Here is a 26,508-nt window from a genome sequence, read left to right as displayed (position 1 = left end):
CAGGGGTGGGGGCAGAGGGAGAGGGAAAAGCAGACTCCCTGCTGAGCAGGGAGCCCAACGTGGGTCTTGATCCCAGGACCCTGAGATCAGGGCCCGAGCTGAAGGCAGACACTTAACCGATTGAGCCACCCAGACGCCCCATATCATAGAAGTTCTAATGAATATTAGTAAATGTAAGAACTTTCACCAGTTTTCAGTTGTAATGTAAAATTCAAACAATTGATAATAAGTTATTAGAGGAGTTCAGTTGTCAGAGACCTAAAAATATAATGCAATTCCTAATTATATATAAAATTTTTAATAAAAATTTTTGTAGTTTGTTTTGTATGCACTCTGGGTTTTTTTTGCATTTGATTTTATTTTTTACATTCACAGTGAAAGCACTGTTAATTCAGTGACTGTCTAATGCTAAAGAGTTTCAATTTTTTCTCAGTGGAATTAAATTCACAAAACCTGTCTTTCTCACTGCTACTGTGCTGTTTATCACCACCATTACTGATTTTATTTCCCACATATTTTTATATAATGTCAAAATGTAATATATTTGTATAATTGCACAGATAAACTTTTTTTTTTAATTTATTTTCATTTTTTTGAAGAGTTAGAGACAGCCAGCGAGAGAGGGAACACAAGCAGGGGGAGTGGGAGAGGAAGAAGCAGGCTCCTAGCGGAGGAGCCTGATGTGGGGCTCGATTCCACAACGCCGGGATCATGCCGAGCCGAAGGCAGACGCTTAACGACTGCGCCACCCAGGCGCCCCATGCACAAATAATACTTAAGCACATCTTATACTAAGATGACAATACAAGTCAAACAATACTGTTTTCCAGCAGGAAATGCCACCATATGAAAATTTGAAATTTCCTTTCTTTTCTTGATATATTAAATTCAAATCCCATTTATGAAAGATGATTATGGGTATCAGTATGTTTTGTTAAAAGGTGACTTGTTATGAAAAATCAAATTTATAAAAGTTAAGGACTAACTATCTGTAGAACACCTGCAGGTTATTTGATTCTTACATTCAGGTTTATGTCATTTGGTAATGTAGGGGACATGTTCAAGATTCTTTGTAAATTTTTCAGTTGTTAATGTTAAGCTGTATAAGTAATTACATTTATGGACAGGTAGTTCTTGCTTTGCATGGCTTTGATAACACACAGATTTTAGTTAACACAGTTAAGTAACACCAGTCCCACAGCAACATGGTTCAAATTTCAGTTACCAGAGCACATTAACATAGTAATTGCATAATGTACAAACTTCACAAGTAACTTTTGAATTTGCAGCTATTATAGATAACAAATATGCATCATGATCAGTGACCAGTCATGTCACTTCTTTCAAAGTCTTTTATTGATTTGTCACTGTGTACATTACTTGGTTTATGTACAGAGAATAAAACATGTAGTTGTGTTCCCTCCTTGCTTCCCACTGAGAAACCTACTTGACATTTTACAAAAATGGATAATGAAAGAGAGATTTGGTCAACAAAGATGAAAACGCAGCGAAGAAGTAAAAAGTGATAACACTTGGGACTCCTGGGTGGCTCAGTCAGTTAAGCATCTACCTTCAGCTCAGGTCATGATCCCAGGGTCCTGGGATCGAGTCCTGCATTGGGCTCCTTGCTCAGCAGGGAGCCTGCTTCTCCTCTGCCTGCTGCTCCCCCTGCTTGTGCTCTCTCCTGCTCTCTCTTCTCTGGCAAATAAGTAAAATCTTGGGAAAAAAGGTGATAGCACAGGAAATGAAAATCAGGTAGAATGTAAATGGAGTTATAGAGAAATAGCCAATTGTGGAAACGGTGACAGGGCCATTTTTTGAGAGACTCTAATTATGTAGCTGGAAGAATGTCGTAAAGGAGAGCTTTTCAACATAAATAAGGGAAATGGTTGTGATGAAAAGGATGAAGGTATGCCAGAGGAAGAAATGGTGCCACAAAAACTTCACATTAAAGGAACTCTGGGAGATAATTTGTAATATTGAAAGTGTCAAGGATTAAATGTTGGAAGGTGATCCATAGTTGGACAGGAGTTTGGTAATTTACTAAGAGATAGAAAAGATGCTTGCTCTGTGTCTTACATGGTGAGAATAGACAAGCCCATTCAGACTACTCTTGCTAAGTTAATTTCCAACGTTTCTAATGTTCTAAATAATAGGGTACTAAATAAGTGTTAGTTTTACTATTTTTCAGTTTCCTATACATTTATAACTGACAGTAAGAGTTTTAATATTTTTACAAAATTTTTAAAAGTCACAGATTGATTGCAAGATTTATAATTATCAGGATTGCTTTGCATGGTTTCAGCTTGCTTTCCTGCAGGTTACAATCCCTCACTACCATATTAAAGCAAGCCCTGCTCTTAATTTCATTAAATTTTGGCCTTTACATTCCATGTAGGTAAATTATTTCACAAAGCCTGAGGGTACTGTGGAAATTCCTAAATCTGAAAATGTGGCATTTGGTAATTTTTAAAATTCCTCTTTTAAACTGATAAATAAAAATTGATATTCTCATAATCTGGACTATCGAAAATGTAGTTATAAATAAATGTATCATAAAGAAATGTAAAAGAGGAAATATAAATATAGCCATATATGCCTAGTACTTACAGGCTGTCTCTCATTAAGAAGTTTGTATAAAGGTAAATTTCAAATTTGGCTTTTTAAGTATAGGAAAATGATTCGTAATTAAAAATTATTCTTTCACTTTGTGTAGTACCCTCAAGATCTATCCATTTGGTCACAAATGGCAGGATTCCTTCTTTCTCATGGCTGAATAATATTCCATTATATCTTTATAACTGTATCACCTTTTTCCATTCATCTGTTGACAGATTCTTAGGTTGTTTCTGTATCTTGGCTACTGTGAATAATGCTGCAGTGAACATGGGAGCATAGATATCTCTTTGAGGTGGTGATTTTATTTCCTTTGGGTAGATACCCAGAAATAGGTTTGCTGAATCATATATTTATCATTTATATTTTCGAGCAGCCTCCATACTGTTTTCTGGTAGTGGCTGTACCAGTTTACATTGCCACCAACAGTAGAAAGGATTCCCTTTTTTCTACATCCTCGCCATCACTTGTTATCTCTTCTTGGTGATAGTTATTCTAAGAGGCTTGAGGTAATATCTCATTTTAAATGTACATAATGTTATATGTCAATTATATCTCAGTAAGTCTGAAAAAATTCTTCATTATACAAGTGATATAAATATATATGTAAATTTTCAAATAATAATGAGGCATAAAAAGTAAAAGTTTCATCCTCTAGATAAATTTTAGAACCAAATTCTCAAGTTTTGTTAAAAATTGTTTTTGAACTTTGATTAGGATAATATGGAATTAATGTAGTCCCTTCTTGCTTTCATCCCTCTTTCCCTTTCAGCAGCATTATATTTATATTTTGTAGTTTTTATCATAGAGATCTTGTGTATTCCTTGTTAGATTCATTTCTGTGTATTTTTAAATCTTGGTGGGCATTATGAATGGTCCCCTTCATTATATTTTTAACATTAATTATTAATGGTATATAGGAAGACAAATGACTTTTCTGTGTTCTGCGTTTGGCCTTCTCAGTGAATTCGCTCCTTATCTCTAACAGTTTTTCAGTTTCGTATGCTTGGATTTTCTGGATAGATAATTACATTGTTGGGAAGTTATGAGAGATTTATATTTTATTTTCAAATATTTTTAAGTCATTTTTTTATATGGAGAAAAAGCCTGCTGGGCTGTAGATTGGAATTGCGTTAACTCTATGGATCAATTTTGGGAGAATTAACATTTTTACAGTATTTTGCCTTATGATCATGATTCTGTTTCTTCACTTGTTTAGATCATCTTTAATTTCTCTCAACAGTGTATTATATTATAGTTTTTAGTGTTAAATTTTAAGTTCTGTTATTTTGTTAATACTTTCTCTAAATACTTTGTGTTTTTGAATGGTATTTATTGAATGATATATTTCAGTTTTCAATAAGCAATTATTGTTTGCTAATTCCCCCTTTTATTAAGTAACTAATAGTTATTTTACTTGACATTTTTTCAGTGAGCTGTTAGAACAGTTATTCGTTCACCTTTACTTTTGTCCAGTTTTTAATTTGACTTCTAGGTAGTACCATATTTCTGTGTGGAAGCTTTTAAAATCATTTAGAAATTTTTCTGTTCATGTGTGTGTGTATCATTTCAAAACATCTTTTGGCTAGAAGTTGTTTCCTGGAGGCCAGTCAGTCAGAATTTTATATTGGTTTCAAAGTTTCTTGTATTTTCTTAATGTAAGTTTTAAATTTAAATTTCTTTATAATTTATATTTCATGAGCCCTAAAAATGGGGTTTTATCACTTTATACAATGCAGAGTCGTTTTCAGGTCTTTTCATCATAGTTAAAAATATTTAAAGATTTCTGAATTTAATCTGCCAAAATTTTAAATGTTGTGTATTTTGCCACATTATTTTCTAAAATTTATCAAAGTGCTGGCAATGCATATCTGACTATCTTTCATAGTTAGTAGTCCTGTGATTCAGTAGAGAATCTTTTCAGCAACATCTAACATTGAAAAACCATAATGATAATCACAGTTTATTTTAGTTCTTTCTTTGGTGATATCTGAGACTTAGAATCATGGGCTAATGTTTCTAATGTTTCATTTATTAAGTAAAGTCTCATCTGTGCCAAAGCATCCTTAGGGGAGAAAAGCTGCCTACTTCAAAATCTTGTGGTCACTTACTACACAGCCGGACTCAAGTTGAAGCACTCATACATTATTTTTCTTAATATTTCTGAAAAATATGTGTCTAATTGTTTATAGCACGTGTCCTCTGTTTTATCTTTGCTTGGTGAAATGTGGTGGACTAAGGAGAATTTGCAATGTATTTCATATAGTGAATTAGTAATAAGCTTTTTAGCTAAAATACTGATGAGTTGACTCTCTGGAGTCCTTGGAGGAATGGAATATTTGTATTGAAATCTTCTGTGTATTGAATCTTTGATTATTTTCTTTTAGCAAGTGTTAGGTGTCGAAGGTCTTCCTCAGATTAGTTTACTTGGCTTTGTAGTTACGGGATAAGGAGCAAAGCTGAACCTTTCTTTGATGAAATTCTTAGAATTCCTAGAGTTATTTTTATATCTTATTTCATAGTCATACATGTTCCAGGGTATTTGGTTGGGATGTTATTGACCCTAAGAAAATTAAAGGTAGCTTCAGAGTTCCAGATGTTTTTGTAAATATTTTTTTAAAGATCGTAAGCCAAATACAAATTGTACAGTATTATTGTTGGAAAAATGGGAAAGTCCATTTAAGAAGAAGAAACTAATGTGTAATTTTTACTGTCTCCAGTTAACGTATAATAAACATTTTAGTCTAAACCTTTCTGGGTATTGCTAATTCTCTTCCTTCCTTCATTGAGAATGTTTCAGTTGTGTATATACTTTAAAGGATTCATCTTTGTTGTTTTTGTGTTGGAAATTGCTTAAAGGGCCAAGCTTTTTCTGCCATGTTGATAGTCATCAGGACCAGTTCCATGAGCAGGCCTGAGTTTTTAGGAGTGATGCAATACCTTAGTGAGTTTTCTCTCAGTTTTGCACCACTATTACTTTCTGGAATATAAAAAAAGGACCACTTCTTTTTCATTTCTTCATTTATTCTTGCTGATTTTTAAGAGTTGCATTTGGGTCTGAAACTCTGTAAGATCTGTCTTTCTTGCTTCTTTTCCGTCTTTCCTTTTAAATTAGCCAGTATTTATAAGTTGCATATTTTGAAGTTTCAAAAATAAACCATCTTTATTACTGTGAAAAATGAAAACAATTAAAATTTAGAAAAGCACAATTTCTCCTCTTTTTCTTCCTGACTTTAAAAAATTAATGTGGATTTTTGGATTTAGATTATTATTATTTACAGAAGAACATGAACAATATATGAAAGTCAATCACTGTAATACACCACATTAACAGAATGAAGGGGCAAAAAACCACATGATCATCTCAATTGATAGAGAAACAGAATTTGACAAAATTTAATAATCTTTCATGATAAAACATTCAACAAACTAGTAGGACTAGAAGGAAACTCACCCAACATAATGTTAAAAGCCATATATGAAAAACCCACAGCTGACATCATAGTCAGCAGTGAAAGACTGAAAGCTTTTTTTCTTCAAAAAGGAAAAAGACAAGGATGCTTGCTTTTGTCTCTTCTATTCAATGGCAGTTTTAGCTAGAGCAGTTAGGCAAGAAGAAGAAATAAAAGGCATCCAAATTACAAGCAGACAACTAAAATTATCTTTGTTCACAGACAACATGATTTCGTATTTAGAAAACTAAATATTTTACCAAAACCTTTTAAAATAAATGAATTCAGCCAAGTTGCAGCATAACGTAACAATTAGTTGTGTCTATACACTAACAATGAACAGTCCTAGAAGGAAATTAAGAAAATAGTCCCATTTACAGTAGCTTCAAAAAGAATTAAATACCTAGGAATAAACTTACCAAGGGGACAAAAGACTCATTACTTGAAAACTGTAAAACATTGCTGAAAGAAATTAGAGAAGACACAAATAAATGGAAAGACATCCTCTGTTCATGGATTGCAAGACTTGATATTTTTAAGATGTCAGTATCAAAGTGAATATGTATTCAGTGTAATTCCCATCAAACTCCCAGTGATGTTATTTGCAAAAACAGAAGAATCTATCCTAAAATTCATGTGTCCTGAATAGCCAAAACATTCTTGAAAAATTTATGTTTCACACTTCCTGATTTGAAAACTTAATTCAAAGCTACAGTAATCAAAACAGTGTGGTAGTGTCACAAAGACAGACATATATACCTGATAGAGCATGCAGATATAAACCCTTACCTATATGATCAAATGATCTTTGAGAAGGGTGAGAGACCATTCAATGGTGAAAGGATAGTCATCAACAAATGGTGTTGGGAATCTGGATATCCACCTGCAAGAAAATGAATATAGATCTCTACCTCCTATCATATATATATATAAAACAAGGCAAAATGAATTAAAGACCTAAATGTAAGAGCTAAAACTATAAAACTAATGGAGGAAAACATAGGGCAAAAACTTCATGACATTAGATTTGTCAAAGGTTTCAAGAAAAAGTGAGCAACAAAAGGAAAAAGTGGATAATTTGGGCTGTATCAAAATTAAAATCTTTGTGCGTCATATGACATCATCAGCAGTGTGATGAGGCAACCCACAGAATGGGAAAAAATATTTTGAAATCTATAAAAAACCATTCTCCCATCATATAGGAATTAATATCCAATATATGTAAAGAACTCAAACAGCTCAACGTCTAAAAAAACAACCCAATTGAAAATGGATAGAGGACTTGAATAGACATTTCTCTTGTCTCATACTTCAGTCGTAGGTAATATTAGGGCCATTTATGATTAGATGGTAAGTTATGCTAGGGAAGAGGGTCTCCTATATCCTGTTATTCTCCAGGTAGAAACTAATGGGTAGCTTTTTCCCCAAAGTATCTCACATGAACTACATCATGTAGAAATATGTTGAAATTTCTGTCATACTGAAATAATCTGGTTTTTTAAATCATATCTGACATAAAAAATGTCCTGGATTGATTCAATAGCAAAATGAATATAACAGAAGAAAGAACCAGAAGTTGAAGAGAGATCATTAGAAATTAGTTAATTTGCAGAACAGATTAAAACAAAAAGAAATGAATACAGTGTGAGGGTTTTGTTGGAAAAATAAAAAGATCGAACAAGTATGTTCAAAAGAAGAGAAAGAGATTGGGATAGTAAAAATACTTAAAGAAATAATGGTTGGAAACTACCCAAATTAATGAATGACATAAACTTGTAGATGAAAAGTTCAGAATACCCCAATCAAGATAAACTCAAAACCATGCCTAAACACATAGCAATTAAACTGTGGAAAATCAAAAATAAAGAAATACTCTTGAAAGTACTTGGGGAAAAAATGATACATTACATACAAGGACCAGTGATTGGAATAACTCCATATTTCTCATCAGAAACCGTGGCAGCCAGAAGACAATAGAACACCTTTATTTTAACTAACTAATTAATTAGTTAATTAATTTAGAGGGGGGAGAGAGAAAGAGTGCAGGGGAGGGACAAAGGGAGAGGAAGAGAATCTTAAGCACACATTTAATGATCTCACAACCCTGAGATCATGATCTGAACTGAAGAGTAGGATGCTCATCTGACTGAGCCACCTAGGCACCCCTGGAACATCTTCAAAGTACTGAAAGAAAATAGAGGTGACACCTGGACAATAGGTTGGAATTGCGTGGGTCCACTTATACGTGTTATTTTTATAGTATAATATTATAAATGTATTTCCCCTTCCTTATGATTATTTTTTTATGATTTTCTTAATATTTTCTTTTTTCTATCTTTATTGTAAGAATACAGTATATAGCACATATAACATGCAAAATATATGTTAATTGACTGTTTATCTTATTAATAGGGCTTCCAGTCAACAGTAGGCTATTAATAGTTAATTTTGGGGAAGGAGTGAAAAATTATACATGGATATTCAGATCTGTGGGTTGATGCCCCCAACCCCTGCATTGTTCAAGGGTCCACTGTATTTGGTAAGCGTAAAGGACTAATTTTATCCTTCTTAGGTTATACTGAGAGGTTTTAAATGGATATAGATATCATATATATGATAGCTATAATATAAAGGCTAGCAGGAAGGTGGGATTAAAAGGGCCTATAGGGTTGTAGGATTTCTACATTTTATTTGACCTGGTTCAGTGTTAACACTAAGTAGACTGTGAAAGGTTTGCTGTATCTTGATTTGTCTATCTATCTAATAATCCCTAGAGGAAGAACCACTAAAAGTTAAACAAAAATGTACAGCCAAAAAATAAATATCAAAATTAAAATAGTAAATACTTAAATGCTCCCAAATAATGGGAATAACACTGGTCAGACAAACAAAACACAGACAGTAAACAGAAAACAGGTAATAAAACTGTACCCTGAATCTAACCCCATCAATAATTATATTACATTTGAGTGATCTAAAATCACCAACTAAAAGATATTGTCAGATTAGATGAAAATATCAGGATGCAACTATATGTTCTCTAGGAGAAACCCACCTTTATTTATTTTTTTTAAAGATTATTTGAGAGAGAGGGAGAGAGAGAAAGGGAGCGAGAGAGAGCACTAGTTGGGGGGAGGGGCAGAGGGAGAGGGAAAAGCAGACTCCCAGCTGATCAGGGAGCCTGATGTGGGGCTTGATCCCAGGACTACCCAGTGGAAGGTAGTCGCTTGACTGACTAAGCCACCCAGTGCTCCAAGGAGAAACCCACTTCTAATATAAAGACATAGATTAAAAATATAGGAATGGGAAATAATACTAGGAAAACACTAAACAAAACAAAAGGGCAGCTTCCATCCCCACCCTAGCACTTTCCATTTCTCATATAGTCCTTTTTTCCCCCCCATAATACTCTCTTTTACCATCTCACATATTGTATTGAATTGTTTATTGTCCCTCACCCCCGTTAGAAGGTAAGCTCTAATGGGCAAGCATTGTGTACTGTTCACAGTTGTATCATCAAGGCCTGCAATAGTCCCTGGCATGTAATGCTCTCTCAGGAAATATTTGTTAAATGAATTTGACTATAGGATTTTTTCTTGTGTCATCTGTTAACATTTTTTTGAATAGTGTTCTATAGAACAGTTGGGGAATCCTTAGAATAGGATATAACAGGACAGGATCTCTGACTTCAGGTAGTCACTAAGTGACTGAAACAACGGGCCCTAGAGAACATTTGATCCCTCTCTCCTATTTTACAGATGAGGAAATTGAAGGAGGTGTGAAAATCATACAAAGATGTTTTAGCTGCAGTATTTTGTTAGCTTTCTGTACTACTCAGCAGGTTTACAAAATACTCAAGTCAGAGTGCTTGGGTGGCTCATTCAGTTAAGCATCTGCCTTCGGCTCGTGTTGTCATCCTGGAGTCCCAGGATCCCTGCTTCCGGCTCCCTGCTCTGGGGGGAGTCTGCTTCTCCCTCCCTTTCTGCCCCTCCCCCCTTTTGTGTATGCATGTGCTCTCTCTCCCTCTCTCTCTTTTGATCTCTGTCTCTCTCAAACAAATAAAATCTTTAAAAAAAACCCAGAATACTCAAATCATAATATGACAGGTAAGGAAATAGAATATAAAAAAACTAGCTTGTATTAGAGTATTTTTAAGCTATCCTGTAGAAAGGATTATTGAGAAATTGCTAACTGGGATTATAATCCTCAAAATATCAAGTAGCATATTGTAAAACACTTGTTATAAATTTATAAAACTAATAGTTTCCATATTTTCAGGTAGTTTCCTAGATATAGTGTAATTCATAAAGAATCCCTTTCCAGAAAATTATCCTATAGTTTAAACTTTATTTGGTGGCTGCCAAAGTCTTGACTATTAATAGACATAAAGATATATTCTGGGAATGAGAGTAAAGGAAATGGGGATGTAGATAGACATACAACTATAATAAATAGCAATAAAATATAGTGCATAGAAAATTCCAAATGAAAAGTATGAATTAAAAAATTGTAGAAGAAATTAGAATTGGGTGACATGGAAGGCCAGGTATTAGAAGATGACTCTAGGAAGGGAGAGCGATTAGAATTTGGGAGGAATGTGAAAGGTAAATTTAGTTGGGGGTGTGGTATGAGTACAGTCATAGATGAGCCAGAAAATGTTCTGGTACTGGTCAGTTTACTTTCATAATAGCATTTGTGTAGAACAATAATGATTGATGCGCTTAAAAGCAGTGTTGCAAACTCGGAAGGCATGTGCTATTAAGTGAAATAGTTTGGATTCTTTTTTTTTTTTTTAAAGATATTTATTTGAGAGAGAGAGAGAGCATGAGCAGGGGAACAGGTAGAGGAAGAGTGAGAAGCAGACTCCCTGCTGAGCAGGGAGTCCAATGCGGGACTGGATCCTGGGATCCTGAGATCATGACCCAGGCTGAAGGCAGATGCTTAACCTACTGAGCAACCCTGTCAGTCGCCCAATAGTTTGGATTCTTAGGCACTTAGGGGCTTTTGAAATCTTTGAGAGGGACTTACATAAAGACAGTAGTGTTTTAAGCTTGTGAAACTGTCAGTGATGTACATTATGGACAGGAGCAGGAGACTGTTGGAAAAAGTCTTTGTGAGGTGATAGTGACCTATTTTAGGATAGTAACAGTGAGAAAGGATTAATGTGATTGTACAAAGAAATCACAACGGGACCTAGTTATTTTGTAGATTTGAAAAGAAACCCAGATAATTCTGTGGTTTCTGGTATCTGGGAAAATTAGTGGAAATAGGAAGTTCTAGCATGAATGCCATTTTATCATGAAAAATAAGTTTGGTTTTAGACAGCAAGTTTGAGATGAGAGAGACCTCTAATGTCCAATTATAGAAGTGTTACTAGGTCTCAGATTTAGGGCTAGAGTTTGGAGAATTGATCCCCCCATAGTGGTGAGAGTTAAGTCCTGAAGGTGAATGAAATGTTAGGAGTTTCAGAGATTACAGAATAGTGTAGCCTGGAAAGATGGTGCACAGAACTTTAGTGGACAGAAAAGAGGACTTGGCGAAGGGAACTTTGGAAAGTAGTGGTTGGAGAAGTAGAACCCATGAAAAGAAAGCCAGGGGGAGAAATAGCTTGTTCAAAATAACATTCATTCCACTCCTCCCCCCCCTCCCCGCCTCCATTGCAAATGTAAGTATAATTTTAATATAAGAACCTGGGAAATAAAGAACAGTATACATATTTAAAAAGCATTTGCACGTACCTCATTAGCCAGAGAAAACTACTGTAAATGTTTTATGTCTTAAATTACTAGATATTTCTTCTTTAATGTATCTATGTATTTGTGTATTTATGTTGATACACAAGTCATTGGTTCTTTGGTGCAGATAGTCTAGATAAGTAATAAGATAACTCAAAAAGAATTAAGCTTGTTAATTCCATAGCTTATTTGCTGATTCCATTTTCTAAATATTTATTTATTTATTTATATTTTTTTAAGATTTTATTTATTTATTTGATAGAGAGAGAGACAGCCAGAGAGAGAGGGAACACAGCAGGGGAAGTGGGAGAGGAAGAAGCAGGCTCCCAGCAGAGGAGCCTGATGTGGGGCTCAATCCCAGAAGGCCGGGATCACTTCCTGAGCTGAAGGCGCCCCATCGTTTTCTAAATATTTAATGTATTAGAATTTATGTTTTATTTTCAAATGACTAATTTAAAAAAGGTTTCAGCTCTAATACTCTACTTTTATTCTTCAGATGATTGCAAAAGGGAAAAATGCATCTGAACTGTTTCCTGCTGTTGTGAAGAATGTGGCCAGTAAAAATATTGAGGTACTGTTTTTTTTTTTTTTTAAGATTTTATTGATTTATTTATTTTAGAAAGAGTGTGAGCCTGTGCACACATATGCGGAGCCGGTGGGGGTGGGGTTGGTAAGAGCAGAGCGGGAGGGAGAGAGGGAGCACGGGAAAGAATCTTAGGCAGACTCTGTGCAGAGTGTGTAGCCTGACCCCACAATCCCGAGATCGTGACCTCAGTGAAATCAAGAGTCTAATGCTCAACTGCTCAACTGGCTAAGCCACCCAGGTGCCCCTTGAGGTGCTATTTTGATTCATAATTTTCATGATTCCTTTTGTAAAAGAGTCATATTTTTCAGTTACTTTGAAATGCAGCATAAGATCCTTAAGTATCACTAATTTTTTTTGTTATAGTTAAAATGTCCATAATCTTAAATAAACAGTATTTGGATTTTTGGATGGAGAATGTGAAAAGTAAATTGAGATTAATTCACCTGGGTGAATGATGGTAACTGTTGCTTATTCTTAGAAGCCAGTTTACTTGAAATTCTGCTCTAGGGACTTAATTTTAAGATAGCACATGTCCACTGAAACAGACCTAAGTTCATGCAGTATAAGGGCAGTGTTTGAACCCAAGTATTATTTCTCCAAATGTAGTGTTTTTCTTGCAACATTTTAGCTCTGGTATACTCTGCCTCTGTACAGCAGAAGGTGGGCAGAGGCAGGATGTATTGTGAGCCTTCAATTACTTGTCTTTGTGTGGGTTTGTAAGTGGTGTTTGAAACAGGAATTCAAAGATCTTTGAGGCCAAGGTAATGTTGGGTCAGATGGACTAATGACTTTTGATAAAGTATAAAAGAAAAATAAGAGCCAGTGTAGAAACCATTGAGCAAGATGAGTAGGATGAAGAGTTCAGTGAAAGGGATAAGAGATTGATCTGAGCAAATGGCTTGTTTTTGAAAGAATACAAGGTAGTAAGGAAGAGGATTGAATGATCATGTCTGTCACGCATCTCACTGTCAATTGATGTGGTAGTGATTGTCTGGAGGATATGTTTACTCAGTAAGAAGTAGTGATACATGCATGAGAATGAAAATGCCAGCTCACATGCTTCCTCTTTGCCCATTGCTAACAACTGTGACCATCAACTGTGGGGAATGTGCTTGACTCTGTTTTTGAGTCTGGAAAGTTTGACAGAAGGAGCAATTTCCACTGCAGAATATTTTCAAGGACTTAGTGACATCGAGGCAGATGTTTTAGGTGGAGTTAGATGGAGTATAAGAAGTAGAAATTAAGAATATAAGGGAGTTTTTCACATAATCAGCTATTAATATTACTATTAAAGCTATATCTCTGTTTTATTTATTTATTTAGGAGGTGCTTGCCCTAGGGTGTACAATGTACATCTTATTACAGTCTACCACTACAGTATACATCTTTAAGTTAGCACTGTCTTCACATATACTTTGAAAACCTTATGACAGTGAATTTTCATTTTCCCCTTCCATCTTTTCCTATATTGTCATGAATTTTAATTTTAAATATGCTAAAACTTCCTAAAAATACATGGTTATTTTTGCTCTAGTCAGTCATCTTTTTAAAAGATTATTGAAATACAGTTAACATGCCATAACTTTTAAAGTGTGCCATTCAGTGATTTATAGTGTATTTACAGAATTGTGCAACCATCACCACTGTCTACTTCCTCTGTATTTTTATCACCTCAAAAAGTAATCCCGCTTTCATTAGTAGTCACTCCTTATGCCCCCAGCCCTATGCAACCATTAAATCTACTTTCTGTTTTTATGGATTTGCCTATTCTGGGCATTTCTTATAAATGAAGTCATATAGTATGTGACATTTGTGTTTGGCTTCTTTCACTTAAAGTGATGTTTTCAAAGTCCATTCGTGTTGTAGTGTGCATCAGTACGTCATTCCTCTTTATTGCCAATAATATTCCATTCTGTGGATGTGTACTGAGTTTTGTATATTCATTCATAAGTGACACTTGGGTTGTTTCCACTTTTTAGCTATCATGAATAACACTACTATAAACACTTTGTACAAGTTTGTGTGTGAACCTGTGTATTCATTTCTCTTGTATGTATACCTTGTAGTGATATTGCTGAGTTTTATGGTTACTGTATGTTTTTTTGAGGACCTGCCAAACTCTTTTCCACAGCAGCTGCATCGTTTCACATTTGTATCAACACCGTATGTGTTTTAATTTCTCCACATCTTCACTGATATTTATTTTTGTTTTTTGAAAAAAATTATTTTCTTTTAGATTATAGCTATCCTAGAGGGTATAAAGTGGAATCTCATTGCTGCTTTTGCATGCATTGGACAGTCTTTCTCAGTTAAGTTTCCTTGGTTGGCAGTACTTTGTACATGTCATTTCATACTGTTGCTGAAGGAATTAAGCAGATCTTATGGTGATTCCACTGGTGGGAGGACTCTTGGAAGCTTGTGCCTGGTTTCCTCTGGACTTCTTCACCCATGTACCTTTTCCTTTTACTAATTTTACTGTATATCCTTTTGCTGTAATGGACCATAACCCTAAGTAAAACAATGTTTTGAGTCCTGTAAATCCTTCTGGCCAATCATCCAGCCTGAAGATGGTTTTGGTGAACCCCCAACACAGGACTATTTAGATTTTCTGTTTCTTCTGGGATCTGGGTTGGTAATTTGTCATTCAGGAAGTTTATCCACTTCATCTGGGTTGTCTGTTTATTAACATAAAGTTGTTAATAATATTCCTTTAGTATTTTTTTAGTGTCTGTGCCTTCTGCAGTGATATTTTCTCTTTCATACCTGATATTCGTAGTTCTTATATTTTCTCTTTTTCTCTTGACCAATTTAGAGCCTTATCAGTTGTATTGACCTTTTTGAAAAATAGCTTTTGGTTTTATCAGTTTACTTTTTTCTGTTTTCTGTGTCATGGATTTATTATTATTATTATAACTTTTGTATTTATCTTTCATATTTCAGGCTTATACATAATGTGGGGTTGGTTCTTTTTTTAATATCTTGAGTTGGAAACTCAGATCAAATCTTTTTGTTACTGTAAAACCTTTAACACTATGTATTTTCTCCTAATATTACTTCACTTGTGTTTTCCAAATTTCATTTTATGTATTTTCATTATTGTTTAATTAATATTTTTATTTACTTTATGATTTCTGTTTTGACTCATGGATTATTTAAAAGTATGTTGTTTGATTTCCTGATATTGGGGGTGGGAGGGTTATCTTAATGATCTTAACATTGATTGCTATTAACATAATTCCATTTTAGTCTTAAAACGTACCTAGTATTATTTCATTCTTAAACTTTGAGAACTTGTTTATAGATCACCAAAGTTTATTTTGGTGTGCATACCATGTGCAATTAAAGAGAATGTGTATTCTACTGTTGTTGAATGTATATTCTGTAAGTGTTATTTAAATAAATGTGGTTGATAGTGTTATTTTTTTTATATTTTTAAAATTGTTTTTACTGACCTCTTGTCTAGTTGTTCCACTGATTGCTAGGAGAGGGATTTTGAATCTCCCAATCATGATTCTGAAATTGTTCATTTCTCCCTTTAATTTAGTCATTTTCTAGCATATATTTTAAAGCACTCCCATCAGGCATCACTCTTTTTGTGTCTTCCTGATGAAATTACCTTTTTATCCTAAAATTAAGTCCTTCTTTATTTCTGGTAATACTTTTTGTCTTAAAGTCTATTTGATTTGTTACTAATATTGCCCCTCTAGCCTTCTCATCTCTTTGTATAGTGTATCTTTTTTTCATCTATTTGCTCTCAGCCTATGTGTGTCTTTGTATCTAATATGCGTCTCTTATTCACAGCATGTAGCTCCATCTTTTCCCCATCCATTCCGTCAAACTGTGCCTTTGAATCGGATTGTTTATTTTTTTAACACTTAATGTCATAATTGATGTGTTTGGATTTGAGTGTACTGTTATACTGTTTCTTTTCTACTTGTTCCTTTTGTTTCTTTTTTCCTTTCCTCTCGTTTCAGAAGAAATCCCATTTTAAATTTTCTTGTTTTTATTATTTATTTATTTTTAAAGATTTTATTTATTTATTTGACAGAGAGAGAGATGGCGAGAGAGGGAACACAAGCAGGAGGAGTGGGAGAGGGAGAAGCAGGCTTCCTGCTGAGCAGGGAGTCCGATGTGGGGTTTTGATCCCAGGACCCTGGGATCATGACCTGAGCCGAAGGGCAAATGCTTAATGACTTAATAACAAGGCGCCCCAATTGTTTTTATTTTTAACCTGTTTATCTTTGCCTTATTTTTACTGTTGACTGTATTCATTCTTAACTTTTGTAGTTTTATTTAATATTGCATCTGTTCACTTATATAGAAATCTTGCAGCTATATACATTTATATTCCTCCCATCTTTTATTGCAGCTATATACATCTATATTCCTCCCATCTTTTATGTTTTAGTTATTATGTGTGTCAGTTTAAAAACATTGTAAGATAATGCAATTTTTGCTTTAAGTACTCATGATTTTTAAAGAAATTAAGAGGAAAAAAACAGAAAAAGGTGATTATCATTTATCCAGTATTTACCATGCCCATTGTTCTTTGTATTGTTAATATCCAAATTTCTAACTATCATTATCTTCCTGCCTTTAAAAGTACCATTAGCTTTTGCTGTGGTACAGATTTGCTGGTGATGAAATCTCTTATTTGAAAGTGTTTCCATTTTATCTCTGTTCCTAAGGGATCGTTTGATTGGTCATAGAATTCTGGGTTATATAGTTGTTGTTGTTGTTGTTTTTCTTTGCTTTAAAGATCCTCTGTAATTCCTTATGTAATGTCCCTATTAATTGAATAATTGATACCACTTATGTAACTTGTCATTTTTCTCTTGATGCTTTCATGTTTTACTCTTTGACTTTCATTTGTCTTGCTTTGAGCTTCTTTGCGTTCATTTGACTTGGTGTCTCTTGAGTATCTTAGATCCATGAATTTCTGCCTTTGATCAAACTTAGGGAAATTTTGGCTGTTATTTGTTTTCTGTTCTTTTGTTTTCTTTTTTTTAAGCTTTGGGTGTACAGCATAATAATTCGACACTTCCAAACATCACCCTGTGCTCATCATGACAAGTGCACTCCTTAATCCCCATCACCTATTTAACCCATCCCCTACCCACCTGCCCCGTGGTAACCATTGTTTTGTTCTCTATGGTTAAGAGTCTATTTCTTGTTTTGTGTTTCTCTCTTTCCCTTTGTTTTGTTTCTTAAATTCTACATAGGAATGAAATCATAGGGTATTTGTCTTTCTCCAACTGATTTATTTCACTTAGCATCATGTTCTCTAGCTCCATCCACGTCATTGCAAATGGCATGATTTCATTCTTCTTTATGGCTGAGTAATATTCCATATATCCATAGACACACAAACACATGCACGGACACACACACATCCACCCACCCACCTCTTCTTTATCCATTTGTCAGTCGATGGACACTTGGGCTACTTCTATATCTTGGCTTTTGTAATTAATGCTACTGTAAACATCAGCATGGCCATTATTTCTTCATATAATATTTTGCTCCATTCTCCTCTTCTGGTAGTGAAATTACATGTATGTTATATTTTTGATATTATCTAACAGTGTATGAAGCTTTGTTGCTTTTCTTATATCTTTTTTGTTTTCTTCACATTGGATTTTTATTCATCTGTTTTCTGTTTCACCTCCTCATTCTTCTGCCATCTCCATTTGATTGTACATTTAGTGAACCGTTTTTCATTTTAGAATTTGTTTCTTTCTTATTTTTTCTATTCCTTTGCCAAGATTTGCTTTATTCTTCATTATTTGAGAGCACAACATTTTCTTTTACCTAATTAAGAATAAGTGTAATAGCATCTCTAAAGTTGTTGTCTGCTGGTTCCAATATCTTGTTTATCTCAAGCTTGCATTTGGTTGATTTTCTTGTGTTTCTTGTGTCTGTGTATATGTACACAGTATTCCAGTATTCTGTTTCCTTGGTTATTCTTATTTTGAGTTCTGTTCTTGACATTACATTAAATCCTGGAGATTCTGTATTCTTTTATTTTTCCTCCACATGTGGTATTTTTGAGGGTGGTTATCTTGACTGGGTTCAGATTGGAAGTTCTATTTCTTAAGTAGCAGCTTCACTCTCATTTTGTATTTTTTGTCTTTTGCTGAGCTGCTTTGAGTCTGTTCTCTGCTTGCATGGTTCAGGAGTTCGTCAGAGATGTGGGTGGAGATTGTTTGAGGAGCCTGTCTCCAGCTTTCTCCCTGCTGGGATTCCCCTACTTTCTTCAGTGGCCATAATTTTCCTAAGTTCATTTTTTTTTTGGTTCCTTTCACCAGAGAGACTGGTTTGTCCATCAGTGCCTCTATTTGTGCTTCATCCAGTATTCACTTGGCCTTGTCAGAAAGCCATGGGAATGGGGTATTTACTTTACATGGCTCTTTCTTGTCACCTTTGAGCATATACTCTTAACCAGAGTATGTCTGCTGCTGTTTCACCACCAGGGCCCACAGTGCTTTTGTAATATGCCTAGCTTTTTAGTTTTCTGTGGGAAATTGTTCTGGTACAATTTTATTCCAAAATTACCCGAAGTTCAGTTATCTATTAAAGAGATTTAAAAATGAGTTGCCTGCTCCCCGAAGTCTTTTACATGTTCTCTCATTTTTAACATTTGTGGCCCTCTTCATTCCTTTGTATAGGCCCAAATAGCGTATTTGGTATTATTTTCCTTATGACTAGAGGACATTTCTTGTTTTGCTGGTATTTCAGCTTTTTTTTTAAAAAGTCTTTATTTTGCCTACAATTTGAAAATATTTTTGCCTAGTAAAATCTACAGTTCTAGGTTACAGTCTTTTTTGTTTGGTATTTAAAAAATATTTCATTGTTTTCTGTCCTACAAGTTTCCTGTCATTGTTAATCTCTGTTTCATTGTGTGTAATGTGTCTTTCTTTTCTCTTGTTGGTTTTAAGATTTTCTTTCTAGCACTGGATCTGAACTTTATTATGATATGCCTTGATGTCTTTTTTTTCATGTTTATCCTCCTTCAAGTTTGTTGAGCATCTTCTATTTGTGGACTTTTGATTTTCTTGAAATTTGGAAACATTTCAGCCATTAATTTTTCAAAAATATATTTTCTCTTTACTCCTTCTGGCACTTCTGGTACACATACAGACTAATTGATGTTGTCCTACAGGTCACTGATACCGTGTTCGGTTTTTTCCCAGTCTTTTTCTGCTTCGTTTTGATAGTTTCTCTTGCTGTATACTCAAGTTAACTGACTTTTCCTTTGTTGTGTCTAACTTGTTAATCTCTTCAACTATCAACTCTTGTATTTTTCATCTCTGGATGTTTCATTGGGTCACTTTCACGTCTTGCAATTCTCTCCTCAAGATAGTCATGTTTTTGTCTACCTTCTTGGGCATATGGAGCATATTTATAATAGTTACTATAAAGTTCTCTTCTTCTTTTTTTTGAAAAATTGTATTTTAAAGTAAACTGTATACCCAGTGTGGGGCTCAAACTCATGACTCTGTAATCAAGAGTCACATGTTCTACCAACTGAGCCAGCCAGGTGCCCTTCTGCTATTTCTATCATTTCTGTCATTTTGAGTCTTTTTCTATAGATTGATTTTTCTCATGGTTATGATTTATATTTTCCTAGATTTTTAATATCTTTAGTAAATTTTAATTAGATACTAAACAATATGAAATTTATGTTGTCGTCTGCTAGATCTTGTTGTATTCCTTTAAATTGTGTTGGGTTTTTTTGTAGTGTACAGTTATATGGAATCATTTGATTTTGCAAAGCATGTGGTTAAGATTAATCAGGGAGTACAGAAATATTTTTAGTCTAGATTAATTTAATCCCACTCCTAAGGTGATGCTGTTTTTAGGATTCTACTCAAAAACCCATGTGTTCATCAGACATTTTCTCTCTGGCTGGTAGAAACATGAATTATTCCTAGCTTTTTGTGATCTTTGAGATCTGTTTTGCCTACCTTTTTCCAGTGCTTGTTTTTGGTGTTCTGTGTTCTTTTGTTTTTTTGTTTTGTTTTGTTTTTTTGGTCTGGCCTCAAATAGTTTAGCTCACTCTTGTGCATGTCAGTGCTTAGTCTAAGACTTGGTGATTGTTACCTACAGTGTGTGTGCTCTCTCTCTCCCTCTCACTATCTCTGTGAAGTTTCCTTCTGTTTGTTTTTCTGCTCTGCAAATTCTAGCAGCGTTGGCCTCTGAACTTTAATTTCTCTCTCAGCACAGTGAGTCTTCTGGATTCTGTTTGAGTTGCCCTTGGTGTGCTGGTGGATATACTACCCTCTAGAGTCACACTCATTTGACTTTTCCCTCTGAGGATTCACATACTGTGCTGCTTGTTGTCCAACATATGAAAACTATTTTTCCCTCGATCTTCTTTGGTTAAGGTAGGAGGGTAAATCAGGTCTCTCAGCTATTATTGAATTATAGCTTCATATAAAAATCTGTAATTGTTCCTAAAGCCTTAAAATATATATGGAATGTTATTGATCAAATGAAACATTAGTCTCAGTTTTCCCTACTTTGTATGTGGAATTGTCAATTTATAACTGGTGACAAACTTGAAAATTCACATCATCTTTTCCAACCTCTACATCAGACTTCTATAGCAGTGTCTTATAGTGCTTTATGGCCAGAATATACTGACTGAGCCATATATCTTTAGCAATTTTATCGTCAATGATTAAGTATTTTTAGTTTTAGAAACAGAGCACATTTTCTTTTTAATGAAAGGATTGGGTAGGTACAGAAAGAGTGACTAAAATAATCTTAACTTGAGAATGATGGTAGAATTTTTTGTGTAAGTAGAACAATAAGATCAGTGAGGTCACGCTTTAGTTGTTATATAATACAAATACAAGATTGATATGAAGTAGACTCTTAGCTATTATTTTAACACTATAACAGTGGATTGGGTGTTACTATGTCTCTAATGTAGTTTAAATAGTTTTTCCTCATATAAGGTAAGTTAGTTTAAATAATCTTGGATTTATGTATTCAAAATCTGGAAAGTAAAAGTAGGAGTATATTTTATACAATTTCTAGAGTACACATTTCCATATATAAAAAGAAATATTTTCCTCACCATTTTAACTTTATTAGAATAATTTATAAGATTTTAAAGATAAGTACTTTAAACCCATTTTTAGATACTGTTTAAAGTCTACTTAATTTTTTTTATTAGATAATGCATACATTATATATTTTGGATAGGTGAATTTTGCTACCAAAATGATTAGCCATCATAAACTCAGTTTGACTAACTTGGGTAAATTAATATCAGAACACTTGATTGATTTAATATTGGACTTAGGTGTGAGTCTCTATTCCTAGGAACAATGATTGCTAACATTTAAAAGATGCTGTGTGTGCTAGGTTGTTAGTACCTCACATATATCCTCATTTTATCCTCATAAATAACCCTGTGAGGTTGATTCTGTCATTTCCCAAATTTTATATATTAGGGCAAGATAACAGAGAGGTTAAATTATCTGACCAAGGTCACATAGCTATTATGTTTCAGAGTTCAGAATTGAAAGCCAGGTGGCTTGTCTTTAGAACCCATCTTAGATCCATTCCCCCTTTTAGAGCCATCCTGCCTGTTTGGTGCTTCCTTCCTCCTCCTCCTGCCTTAGTTACTTTGGCCCCAAATCAACATCTGGTATTAGCTATCCTTTGGGAGGTATCTGTCATTGGTATACATTTTTTTATGTTTTAGAGATTGGTAGAAATGAGCAATTCCTTAGAAATTGGTAGTAACTTAACTAATTACCCCTGGACTTCTAGTCTTCCTGTAAACAGAAAATTCTGTATTCTTTATTGTTCATCCAAAGCTGTTTGTACTGTTCAGTAGTTATAATAGTAGAACTTACCTGTTTGTTCATCTTTTCCCTTTACACTCAGATTCTCTTATACTGCCTAATGTTCTGCAACAAAAATGTCAGTATAAACATAATTATCGGTCTATTTGTTGGATTTCTTTTGTTCTTGAAATACCTTGTTTTTTGAAATATGCTTAATTCTCTAATGTTGTGGGAAAACTGACATAAGCTTCTTAAAATTTATGTTTAGAGGATTGATGTTTCATTGCTGTCAACTGCAAAATTTCATTTTTATTAGTACATGTTGCCTTAGACACAGTTAAGCTGTACGTCATCTTCCATTTGATGTCAAATGATACCAAAAGTTACCTAGTAAGCAATCAGTGGTTATAGTACAAAAATAATCAAAGGTTTAGTCAATAACTCATGAAGTTTGATGTACTAGTATTGATAAACTAATTAAACAGATCTGCCTGTGTTCTTCCAGCCTACTGGGGCTCTGCTATGATTAGCTTTACAGCAAGGAGTGTTGTAACATTGAATGAAGGTAACTGATGAGAGAATGGTGTAGTCACGGAGCTTTAAGTACTCCCATTTCTGGTCACAGAATGGTTTCAGGGAAACTAGGCTTTCTTTGCACACCTGCAGCCAGTCAGTGCATAGGCCTCTTGTGGTCAATATTGATTGATTCTTATAACAGAACTAGAACAAATTTGGTGTTTTGCAACCTTCTGTGATTTAATATTGTTATGCTTTTTGCTATAACAGTCACAAAAATCCTTCTCCAATAGTGAGTAATTACAGCAATGCCTGCTAGCTCAGCTGTGGTTCTGAATGTTTCAGTGTTGCCAATATAAAGCCCTGGATATATTCTGGAGTTCATAATTCAGCTTTAAAAGTTGCCTGTACCTTACTTGATAAATAAAGGTGTTGCTGAGAAATAAATCACAGGAGGATGAGGGGATGGGTAGACTCTAACCTATTTTCTTTCAGAACTTTCCAGAGAAGTATAGACTGGATCTGAATATATATAATTAGTAAAGAGAAAGAATACTTTAAATGATTAATTTTTTTAAACCCATAAGTTAAAGACTTTCGAGGCAATCTTTGTAATACCTATCATGTTTTCATAATATGTTGGTGTTTTTCTAGGCATCTCTTTGGTGAAATATAACCATTGTGGTGGTAAGTTAGATTCCTGATGTAGCAATCTAATGGGAAATGTCTTAATAAATTTTTTCAGTATACCACTGGGCTGTGATGTTTCATTCAGCCAATTATTGAACTCTTACTATATGCCAGGCTTGTGATATAGGTACTGAGAATATACAGATGAATAAGGAATGGTTCCTGTATTTAAGTAACCTCTTGTTCATTCTAAGGTGGATTTGAGAAATATCTTACATAAAAATGCATCGGTGTGTTGATTTGATTTATTGAAAATGCTATAAATCAGTCAACTGGCAAGTGTTAATTGCTTTTTGGCACTGTTGTAATCTTAGGAACTTAAAAATCTGGTAGTGGAGAAAGCTATGTATAGCTCAGACAATTAGATAAATGCTTCTTAAACTGTAATTAAAAACTTTATATTTCCATTTAAATACAATCTAAAACATTCGTTATATTTTGGATCATATGGTTGCTTACATAGTAGTATCACATAATTTTGGAACCTACTTGTATTCTTGTGTAAGATTGCTTACTTCTATGTGAACATTGAAGGGTTTGTGGACTTTCAGTGGCCTAGGTGAGCTGATAACCATCTGTATGTATGGGATCACTTGGGTGAGACTGCTGTTGATTGATTGGCCCTTGGAGGTGTTTTTTTGTTTTTGTTTTGTTTTGTTTTTGAGTGAGTTTGTTCCTGATAGGCTGATGTTCCAAAGTGAAGGACTGTCACAGATTGGTTGACTGGCAAAAGTATGTTCATTTAGCTTGAGTTTTTTGACCTATTAGAGAGGTTTAAAACAGTTCTAGTGGCTGTATCTTATCGATGCTACAGAAAAAGCTGTCTTTGTGGAAATGTAAGAACTTAAAAATATATTCAGTTTGACAATTTTTTTAATAATGAAAAAGTTTCAGATACTTTTATAATCAGAAAAAGTACTATTATTTTATAGTAGAAGACATTTGGAAAGATGAGAATCATCCCAAAGTTAAAATATCTTTATTGTTTTATCTGAACAAAAAATTAATATTCATTGTAAAAAAAATTAAATAATAAAGACATAAAGAGTGAAGGTCACTGGTTAATGTTACCTCAGTTATAAACACCATTAACATTTTACTATATAGATTTTTTTTTTTTAAGATTTTATTTATTTATTTGACAGAGACAGCCAGCGAGGGAGAGAACACAGGCAGGGGGAGTGGGAGAGGAAGAAGCAGGCTCCTAGCGGAGGGAGGAGCCTGATGTGGGGCTCGATCCCAGAACACTGGGATCACGCCCTGAGCCACAGGCAGATGCTTAACGACTGCGCCACCCAGGCACCCCTACTATATAGATTTCTTAACTTAGGCTTAAGTTTGAGTTGTAGTTCTTCATTTAATAGATGTGCTATCTTGGTCAAGTTACTAAACCTCGCTGTGCTTCAGTTTCTTCATGTGTAAAATAGAAGTAATAGTACCTATCCATTGAATTGTGAATTTAAAATGAATTAGTTTAAGTAAAACACTGAGATAGCACCTGGCATATAGTTAGTGCTATATATAAAGTATTTGCTATTATTACCATATTATGTCCATTCTAAGATGTTGGTTTTGCATTTTAAAGTTTCTGCAAGTGAGACTTAAGAATTGATGGTGACGTACAGTTGGCAGGGTTTTTGTTCATAAAATAATGGTACATCTTACTGTTGTTGGTGTACCTTAGATTAATAAAATAAAATATGTGTTTTTTATTAATATAGAAATGAGATCATATAATGCATACTATTTTGCACCTTCAAACATTTTACAAGGACGTATTTTTAATGTCAAGTATAGATTTACTTAAATCTATTTAGTGGCTACATAGTGTACTGTTATGTGGGTATCCTGTGATTTATTTTACTGTTCATCTTTAATAGACATTTTATTGTTTCACTTTTGCTTTTGTGGAAGATATGATTAGCAGAACTTGGAGGAAGGTAGGATGATAACCTGAGTGGAGATGGAGACAAAAAGTGCAAGTTCTATCTGGGGACTATTACTCTTTGACTGGAAAGGAATTTTGGGGCAGATTATGGACAGCATTGGATACTGAGTTTTAATTTTTTAAGAGTTTTAATTTTGTTTTTAAGACTTAGTTGATCCATTCACCACTGAAGAGTATTTGTAAATAAATTTTTTTGTTACTTTCACCTATAATCCTGTCTGTACACTGTAGAAGAATGGATTGGTATCAACAACATGATGTGTTTAGCATTTTTTTAAAATAATGATAAGTTGTAGAAGGTATGCTCATTAAGTTTTCACTTGTACTTATAAAATTGTAAAGAATACCAAAATAGGTTGAAATACAAGTTAAGGTCTAAAATTATCTTAAGAGGGTGCCGCGATGGATTGAATTTAAGTTGTTGACAGTTTCTATAGATAAATGTAAGATCTTGCCCCTTTTTTAAAAGAAGAAAACCTGACCAGAGCATTTACTTAAATATGGCTTGATTTAGTCAGTGTACATGTAGAAAAGATGTATTGTTATGTTTAAGAATTAGCTGTGTCAGTGGAAGCCCCTCACACGGAAGATGGCCTCAACTTGTTTGTTCTACTTAAATCTCATTTGTGGTTTGGAGTACTACACTGAAAGTAATTCAGACAAATTGGAGTGAGTTCAGAAGGAAGCAAACAGGATAGTGAGGGAACTCCAAACTATGCTGTGTTGGGGCACCTCGCTGGCTTACTTGGTGGAGCATGTGACTCTTGATCTTGGGGTTGTAGGTTCAAGCTCCACATTGGGCCTAGAGCTTACTTAAGGAAAACAAAACAAAACTACACTGCGTCAAAGGAAATTGGGGGATGAGAGAAGGATAGTCATGGCAGTTAATCTTTTAAAAAGTTCAGATTGGTTAGTAGGACCTAAAATATGGCCTGGTGTAGCACTCTTTTTCCTTTCCAGCATCAATTCCACCTATTTGCAGGTACTTCCCCTCATTTCTTGTGCTCTTTGAACATTCCATAAGGTTTTAGATCTGTACTCTGCTGATACCTAAGAAATTAATCAGGCACTGGTGTCTGAAGATACTTGAGAAGGAGGATGTAGGCTGTGAGCAGTGTCCAAAAGAAGCAGTTGATGAATTTCAACTCAAATTCTAATTTTT

General features: G+C 34.3%; 1 protein-coding gene across 3 annotated transcripts in view; it reads left to right on the top strand.

Moving 5' to 3' along the window:
* Nucleotides 1-26,508, top strand: part of AP3B1 (adaptor related protein complex 3 subunit beta 1) — a 248,578-nt gene that overhangs the window by 29,998 nt on the left and 192,072 nt on the right. For all 3 annotated transcript variants that reach the window (XM_044384102.3, XM_026498740.4, XM_057307051.1), the window contains exon 3: nucleotides 12,300-12,374. In XM_044384102.3, coding sequence (XP_044240037.1) covers nucleotides 12,300-12,374 — 75 coding nt within the window. The remainder of the gene's footprint in view (nucleotides 1-12,299; nucleotides 12,375-26,508) is intronic.

Source organism: Ursus arctos, unplaced genomic scaffold (assembly GCF_023065955.2).
Source record: "Ursus arctos isolate Adak ecotype North America unplaced genomic scaffold, UrsArc2.0 scaffold_5, whole genome shotgun sequence".
Lineage (NCBI taxonomy): Eukaryota > Metazoa > Chordata > Mammalia > Carnivora > Ursidae > Ursus > Ursus arctos.
Note: the sequence above shows the minus strand (reverse complement) of the source record. Positions and strands in the feature narration are given on the sequence as shown.